Genomic DNA, 9173 nt, shown 5'->3' on the forward strand with positions numbered 1-9173 from the left:
CCAAAAACAAAAATTACCAATTTTTCCAATGTTTACAAGCGAAATTCATTTTCACCCATCCAAATGATCACAACCCAACCACATTTACATAATTACACTCAACCAAAACCAAAGCTACCTCATCTACACAATTCAATTCAATTTCGTCACCTTCAACTCCTAAATTCCTAATTTCTTATTATTCCACACTACTCCCATTTATTCACACACTCAACAGTCAATATCTATTCAATCTCATATGACATCACACAATACACACATCACTTACCTTCCTTACCTCTTTCCAGCCGCCTAAGATTCACGGCCTCCAGCTCAAATTCACAATTTAATTGCATATTCCACAAATCAATATTCATTTTCCAATTCATCAAATTCTTAACACACCAAACATACAAATTCACACAATTTTTAACCCAATCATTAATTTACATTACACATCAACTATAGATATTAGTACCAACTATTTACACAATCCAAACTTATTCCTAGGGGCATCTAGCCTAGGAATTCTCATCACACCATACGGTACTTAAATGAAACTTAAACCGTATCTCTTGGAGCCAAACCAATTGAGCCTCTTCTTTAGAAGTCTCCACCAACCTTAGCTCCAAGCTTCACCAAAGCTCCACAAGCAAAACTAACCTCCCAATTGTGCACCAAAATCAACCAATACTCTAACATAACCAATTTCACACTTACAATAAACATAGGGTTCATGAAAATGATAAATTACAAGGGTTGGAGGGTTTCTTACCTTAACCCATTGAACTTTGTGATGAATATCACCCATGGCTTATACTAGAGCACTCCTAAACAACCAAAATCATAAAATTAATCAACACCCATAACTAAACTCAAATTTAAGGGAAAAACGAAAATTGGGCAGAGAACAGTAAAATACTCACCACAAAACTTAGATAGAATTGTAGAAGATGAGAAGAGTGACGCGTAGCCGCAAACGGCTTGTCAATCGGAGTTTCGGAGAGAAAGTTATGGTGATTTGAAGTTTGGAAAGCTAGGTTTTCTTTCTCTCTTCTCTCTATGCGCCCCACACCCTTTTTTTAGGGCAAATGAGTTGAAATGCTCAAAACTAATGTTTATATATGTTGGGTCTTGGGCTCACTTGGGCCCGGTTCACTTGTTTTAGTCCGTTGGCCCAACTTTGGGCCGAAACCTTTAAAATTAGAGTTTTAAATTATATTTTAAATATTTCTACCTTTCCTAATTATAAATCCTAACTTCTTAACCTTATTTACTTATAATCAATTTTCTCAGCTGCAGTACCAGACAGATCTCAGTCGGTACTGCCGGTCAAAATTTCAGTGCGCGTTTTTACGCAAAAAAACTATGTTTTCCGACCCAGAAAAATTCACTGAGTCCAAATATCATATTTAAATTATCAAATTGCGATGGCTAAATTTTCTAACCATATTCGCTCCTATTTAATTTATTATTTAATTAATTACGGTTTGACCGGATTTTACAAAGTGCATCACTTTAATACAATTATATTTTTCATTAAAAATAAAAATTATGGTAAATATCTCATATATTTATTAGTAAACTATATACAAATTTTTTTGAAACATATCACTTTTATTATATAAAAATAACTTAGATACCTTTAAATGTGATTATGATAATTAACTAAGTATTATATATTCTTTACTAATTTACATTTAATAATTTACCTCTAATAATATATTTAATAATATAACAATTAGTTTGTTGTATCTGTAAAATTTTTAATTATACTAAAAATATAAGACATAAAAAGCTAAAGCGACATAAATGTTTTACTAAAAGAAAAAAATATATTTTTTATATTTTTTAAACACGTATCTATTTTTTTTAAGTTATAAATTTTAATTGATATAAATTAATGACAATTAAGTAGTGTACAAAAAATAGCAATCAATAAAAAAAATAAAATTTAAGTAAGACAAACGTGTTCTAAAAAATTAAAATAAAATAATGATTTTTTATGATTATTAATTATAATCATATCTATTTACTTCAAGATTTATACTTCAAAAATTTAGAATATTAATATTTTTTATTTTTTATTTTCTCAATTTTAAAATATCATAAACATTAGTTACTCTCCAATAATAACAATTAATTAATACAGATAATTAGTATAATTAATTTGGTTTAATAAATTAAAAAAATAAATTAAAAAATACTAACAGAACATTAAAAGAAATAAATTAAAAAATACGACCAAAAATCAAATTGATATAAATTATAATAAATTATGTGATATTTAAATATCCGATCAAATCAATTAGTTGATATAGTTAATTTATCGTAATAAATTGTATTTAATGAGTTAAAAGAAATAAATCGCTAAACATTTTTAGAAGCATGCTATGTCAGCTCCATTATTAAGTGCAGAAACCTGATTTTTATATAATAGAATAGATAATAAATAAAATAGATAAGATTCGTCAGCTCCATTATTAAGTGCAGAAACTTGATTTTTATATAATAGAATAGATAATGAATAGAATAGATAAGATTAATGAGAATATGATATGTGACATATTTTAATCATAAAATTTATAATATATAATAGATTTTTTTATGAATCCTTATTACTTGTTCGTTGTTAATTTTACGTTATTACTTAATAATTTCCGTTTATGAAACTATCAACTACCTAATATTATGGTTTAATTAATAAGAATGATGACGTTAATATTTTTTTCGGGTAAAGTATACTTTTTGTTCCTGAAGTTTGACAAAAGTTTCAAAAATACCCCTAAATTTTATTTTGTTTCAATTTTGTCCCAAAAGTTTTCGATTTGCATCAAATATACCCCTGACGGCTAATTTTTCAAAAACTTTAAGACAAATTCAACAACAATTTCATAAGAACAGCCATCAACACAAGCAAATCAAGCATAATTTTCATGCATTATTGTTAGATTGGTCTTAAATTTTTTGAAAATTTAGCCGTCGAGGGTATATTTGATGCAAATCGAAAATTTTTGGAACAAAATTGAAACAAAATAAAACTTAGGGGTATTTTTAAAATTTTTGTCAAACTTCAGGGACAAAAAGTATACTTTACCCTATTTTTTCCCAAGTCTTGTTATTAGTAATAATTAGGAAAGAGGCATAAATAAATTTATTTTCTTAATGAATGTTAATTTTGTTGTGAAATTCTATTACCTTTAAAATTTTTGTGTAATTGAGTATAATTTGTACATTTTGAAATGAATTTACTTGAGAAATTAAAATGTAAATCACATTATTATTACAAAATTATTTTATTAAAATAATTAGAGGTGATTACTTAAACAATTAAATTTAGCTTCTAATGATATTAAAGTCAACTTATTTTATTATCTTGTGCCTTCAAAGAATTCACATGACTGACATAAAAATTTAACAATCGAAAAAAAATTCATTATGGGTATATTCATTTTAACAAATATTCTTCGATCTAATACTATAAAAAAATACACTCAGTAGAATGTCTAAATTAAGATATTTTCGAACAATAATATTTGTCAAACAAACAATCAATGAAACACTCATCCATGTCTTCTCATTTTGCTTACATTTATACATAAAATAAATTATACATAAAGAAAAAAAAAGAAGAAAAAAAAGAGTTGAAATAGCAAGAACGATAAAAATGATGATTCTTATAATTTTGTATGGCCATCTATATATAGTAGATCAGAAGACCATGATTATCTAAAAAAATTAATTTATATTTTATTGTATTCAATTTGAATAAGTAAAAAATCATTTTATTTTAATTTAATCCTTAATTTATATTATTTTAATTTAACTCAATATATATTATTTAATTTGATTTAATTATTAGTTGAAAATATCTCACTTGTCTATTTTATTCATAGATTTGTTATTTTAATACATAAATTAATCAAATTAATTAATACACATAATAAATTTGGTTTAATAAATTAAAAAATACTAATAAAACTTTTAATAAAACACATTAGAAAATACTACCAAATCAAATTGATATAAATCATAATAAATTATATGATATTTAAATATCTAATAAAATCAACTAGCTGATATAAGTAAGTCATTATAATAAATTATATTGAATGCGTTAAAATAATTAAATTGAAAAAGACTCTCCAAAACATGCCATGTCAATATCATCATTAAATACAAAAATTTAATTTTTATATAATAAAATAGAAATAAATTACCTTAACCTTAAAAAAAATAAATAAGAATTGAATTAAGTGTTTAATTAAAGTAAAACTTGACCCAAACGTAAACCAAAACCCATATTTTAACAAAACTGAACCACATAGTGTGTTACCACAACCACACTACCACAGCACCACAGCACCAAAATTTTTATAATTTTCAAAGTCTTAGTCCTAAGTATGACCGTGTAATATTAATATTATAGTAACCGAATATGCCTCCAAAGAATTCCCATGCTTCTCCAACGACCCCTTTTATACCCTTTTCTAACCGCCACTTCATCACGCTAAGCATATGCCTCTAATATTCTAGCAAACCTTCACTAATATAAACCCCCCTTACACCCTTTCTCTCATATCTTCTTACATCACCATACCAACCCATTTTTAATTTGATCATCATCTTCTTCTTATTAGGTTTACATTTTTTATTTTCTTTTTTTTTTCTCTTGTTAAAATTTTGCAATTTGAGTTATGAAGTTTGGTAAGAGGTTGAAGCAACAGATTCAAGATTCCCTCCCCGAATGGAGGGACAAGTTCTTGTCGTACAAGGAACTGAAGAAGCTTGTGAAGCTCATTTCGGCCGCGCCAACGCGCCGAAATGAGTCTTTGGAGTATGGCAAGGCTGAGTCTGATTTCGTGTACTTGTTGGACATTGAGATTGACAAGTTCAATGGCTTCTTCATGGAGCAAGAAGAAGAGTTTGTTATTCGCCATGAGGTAATAATAATGTTCATAATTTCATATTTCATCATAGTTTCTTCACTTTGAAAAAAATGGCCAATATTAAAAGAATTTGATTTCATTAAGGTTTCTTCATGCTAAAAAAAATAGTAATATAACAATTTTTAATTTTCAGAAACCAAGGAGTATATATATTAATTTTTCGTATATTCTATTAAATTATTATAAAATTATAGTTTAAACTATTAGATACAAACACACGATAATAATAAAAAAAACAGCGATTACATACTGTCGGAAAATAAGAATCTTTAACTGACGTGTCGTACCAGACAAATATTTGATCCTGATTTAAACTACTTAAGTTCTGCTTCACTAAATCTTTGTCACTTAAAATCTCAGAAACTTATAATTGAGATCATTTTGACTTGAGATATAGTAATTATAAAAACAATTATGAATTTTCTTTTTATGTAGTGGCATTAGCACATTGTAAACTGCTACAACAATAGTATATATTTATCATTTAATATGAAGTGGTTTCTCCGTTGTTAAATTTGAACTTGAAACGGGTGAATGTTACTAGGAAGGAATTGATTCCTACTTGAGTTGCTTCATAAATTGCATCGTTTATGCTAGGAATATTCGTTATTTTTCAATGGTTATCTAATTTCTAAAAACTGAAAATGTTGTACTAATAACATCCTTGTTGAACTTTTTTTTATTAAAAGTTGGCGGTGGTGTGTGGGCCAACTAAGGCGTACGTGAATATTTTTTCTTTTTCATATGTTATTATGAACTTATATGATTAATTCAGTGAAAACTTTAATAGAAATATCATTATTACTTAAAAAATATGAATTTACCAAAAGTCTTACTTAGCTGACTTTTGACTATAGTATAAGAACTGCATGACACCTTAGTTAACATACAAAAAATAAATACCAAATATTAGTAGTATATTAAAAAAAAATATTGATATACTTCAATTTTGGGTATCTTTTTTTTTTTTTTTTGGTATTTTTTTGGGTATCTTATTATTAACACAAAATCTCATATATCCTACTAGTATATTTTTGGTATTAGGCTATCAGTATTTTAATTTCTATTGTGGAGGGGGTTTTTTGTTTTTTGTCGTATTGTGGAGGTGTTTTGTATTTTTCTTTTTTTCATGTGGAAGATCATAAACCACGTTTTGTTGAGTTTTATTTTTAATTATGTTTTTGGGTTCTAAGCTTTTGGTTGACTAAGAAATTTGATGAAATCTTCAATCTTCAACTGATTTTGGACATATAAAAAGGGAAACCAAAACCAAGTGGTCCACAAAGGTTTGTCCAAGGATTTGAAGTTTGAACATATGCACTTTAAATTTTTCAATCATTCAATGGAAGCTTCTCTATTTCTTGGGCCCATTTTAAGTACAATCTGGAGCTTACTTTCTATCTGTTTTCCATGGCCCATGCTGTGCTGATCTCTTCTTACCTGGGATGGAAAAACAATAAAAATAAAAATTTTGACAAAACATATACCAAACAAAAAAAATTGACAAAACCAAATTTGTTTGGTCTATTAATTAGTTCACTAGTCTGTTTATTTAAGCAAGTGTTTTAAATTCGAATCTCGCTTTTTGTATTCAACAATCTATTGATCGGGCAAAACTCTTTGGAGGTTTGCGAACCCATATTCTTTAATAAGACTTTAACTAAACCCGATCGAATTAGTTGAATTTCTAATAATAAGTTTTGTAATTTAGGTTGGAGAAAGAAAAAAAAGTGTTTATTTCTATGTATTAATTTATTTTTTTAATACACTATTTTTTAGATGATATTATTATACTAGACCTTTTTAGTAGTATAGTGTGTAACTCAACATCTTTTCTAATCAATGATTTGCATGCTATGATGATAAATATGCTCAATTGAAAAATCTACTTGATCATCGGACCTCAGCAATAGCATGAACTGATATTTCATTTGAGATAATCTATTTCTAAAAGATATTGTCTCTATGATCCTCATGAAAAATCATGCTACCATTTAATTGAGAAGAAGATAGTAAAATTGTGTATGAAAACTTTATAACTAACTAGATGTTGGTTGCAGAACTTAAAACAGAAGATAAAGAGAGTGGTTGATTTATGGGGACCAAATGGCATTCACCCTTCAGAAGAGAATTACAAGGAGGAGATGGAAAAAATCAGAAAAGCAATTGTTGATTTCCATGGTGAAATGGTTCTCTTGGTAAACTACAGCAACATCAATTACACAGGTTCTTTCTTTTCTTTTTTTTTTTATTATTTGAAAAATTGTTTCAGACATATATATATAGAGCTCATTATCTTACTATCTTTAACCCCATATTAGAATAAAATTTTGTTAAGGTTTTATATATTATTTTTTATTAAATATGTAAGTCTATCGCTAAACTCATTTATATGAGAAATTTTTATATGTTCTGATTGTAAGTAAGTGTTTTTATTCTAATCAATTAATTATCTTCTATGTTAGCAGTATAAATTCACTATTACTTTAAATTTAAATTTAAAAGTATTAATAAAACAAAATCATAAATCTTAAATTTTAAACACTAAATCCTAAATTTTAAAATAAAAACTAACATCAAACTGACAAAATATATAACACAAAACAAAAATATTCATTTGTTCTTAGAGCACACAAGAAATTTTTTTACTTATAATGTGATACAGATTTCGTCAAATAGTGAATAAATAGTATATGAATTCAAAATTCAATAATAATAATAATAATAATAATAATAATAATAATAATAATAATAATAATAATAATAATAATGTTTAATTATTCTGTTGGTCTTTACAGTTTCATCAAATTTTTAATTAAATTTTTAATTAAATTTTTATACTTTTTTCTTTTCAATTGAGTCCCTGCACTATTTTTAATTTTATAATTAGGTATTTTCTAGTATAAAAAATATTAGAGTTAATTGAATATTTCTTTGCACATTGAAGGTATTCATAATTAAAAACTTTACTAGATCTTTGATCGCATGTATTTTAAAAAAAATATTCTGTTAATTTCAATATTTTTTATATGAAAAGGACCTAATTATAAAATTAAAAGCAGTGTAAGAACCCAATTAAAAAGAAAAAAAATATAGAAACTTAATTGAAAATTTAGTGATCCTATAGAAATCAACAGAGTAACTAAACCTAATACTAATAAAGTCACCAAAAAAAAACCTAATACTAATAAAAACATTTTATCTTTTAATTATGTAATATTGAATAATGTATATGTTGAATTTTGCAGGGCTGGCTAAGATTCTGAAAAAATATGACAAGAGAACAGGAGGACTATTGCGTTTGCCATTCATTCAGAAAGTTTTGGTGCAACCCTTTTTCACAACTGATATAATCTCAAACCTAGTGAAGGAATGTGAGAGCATAATTGACACAGTATTCCCAGCAGAGGAAGCAGCTGAAAGAGCAAAAGAAGCCATTGTTGTGGCAGGGGAAGGTATTTTCAGGAACACTGTTAAGGCTTTGCTTACAATGCAAGAAATAAGAAAAGGGAGTTCAACTGAGAGTCCTTTTTCTTTGCCTCCTCTTAATTTGCCGGATTCTGATCTCATCCAATCAATACAACTCAATGCTGCAGTTCCAATTGTGTAGGGGAAAAAAAATTTGAATTGGTTATGTATAAAATCGTCATAGTTATTACCATAGTTTTATGATCACAAAAATAGATAGGAAAATCAGAAATTGCATTTCGAGAAATTTTTATATAAATACAATTCTAATACTTAGTATTTATATATACTCGTAAAAAAATGTGTTTGATAACAAAGTCGCAATACAAATACAAAGATAAAAAATTTAAAATATATGTTTGGAATTTATTGGAATTCTTTATATTTTTTGTTTCTTTATCTTTGTATTTGTGTCTTATTTGTACTACTAAATACAACTTAAATAAAATTAATGGAATCGCTTTTATATTTTTCAGCGAGTGTATGTTAATGACTTAATGCTAAGTGTTGGAATTGTGGTTCTACAAAAATATCTCATGATGTAATACATTTTGGAGGACACGGGCTAGGAATAGAAATGTTTCTGATGAAAACAAAAATACACATTGGGCAAGTCATTTAGTATAAGGTGTTTAAAATTTTGGCTTTTGGTAGGATTGGCAATATATATTCTACTCGGGTATTTAATTCAAACCAATTTGTTTGGGTATGTAGTGAAGAAAGTGAATGTTAAACTCACAATTTTATTCTTGTAAAAATTTGAATAAAAATGCTATT

The 9173-nt window shown here is 26.4% G+C and overlaps 1 protein-coding gene across 1 annotated transcript; it reads left to right on the plus strand.

Moving 5' to 3' along the window:
* Nucleotides 1-4502: 4502 nt before the first annotated feature.
* On the plus strand, nucleotides 4503-8647 carry SPX3 (SPX domain protein 3). Its single transcript, XM_016331161.3, has 3 exons — nucleotides 4503-4922; nucleotides 6989-7154; nucleotides 8177-8647. Exons 1-3 carry the CDS (start codon nucleotides 4677-4679, stop codon nucleotides 8536-8538), a joined length of 774 nt encoding a protein of 257 aa, XP_016186647.1. The 5' UTR covers nucleotides 4503-4676; the 3' UTR covers nucleotides 8539-8647.
* The last annotated feature ends 526 nt before the right edge of the window (nucleotides 8648-9173 follow it).

Source organism: Arachis ipaensis, chromosome B2 (genome assembly GCF_059453495.1).
Source record: "Arachis ipaensis isolate K30076 ecotype BB chromosome B2, ASM5945349v1, whole genome shotgun sequence".
Lineage (NCBI taxonomy): Eukaryota > Viridiplantae > Streptophyta > Magnoliopsida > Fabales > Fabaceae > Arachis > Arachis ipaensis.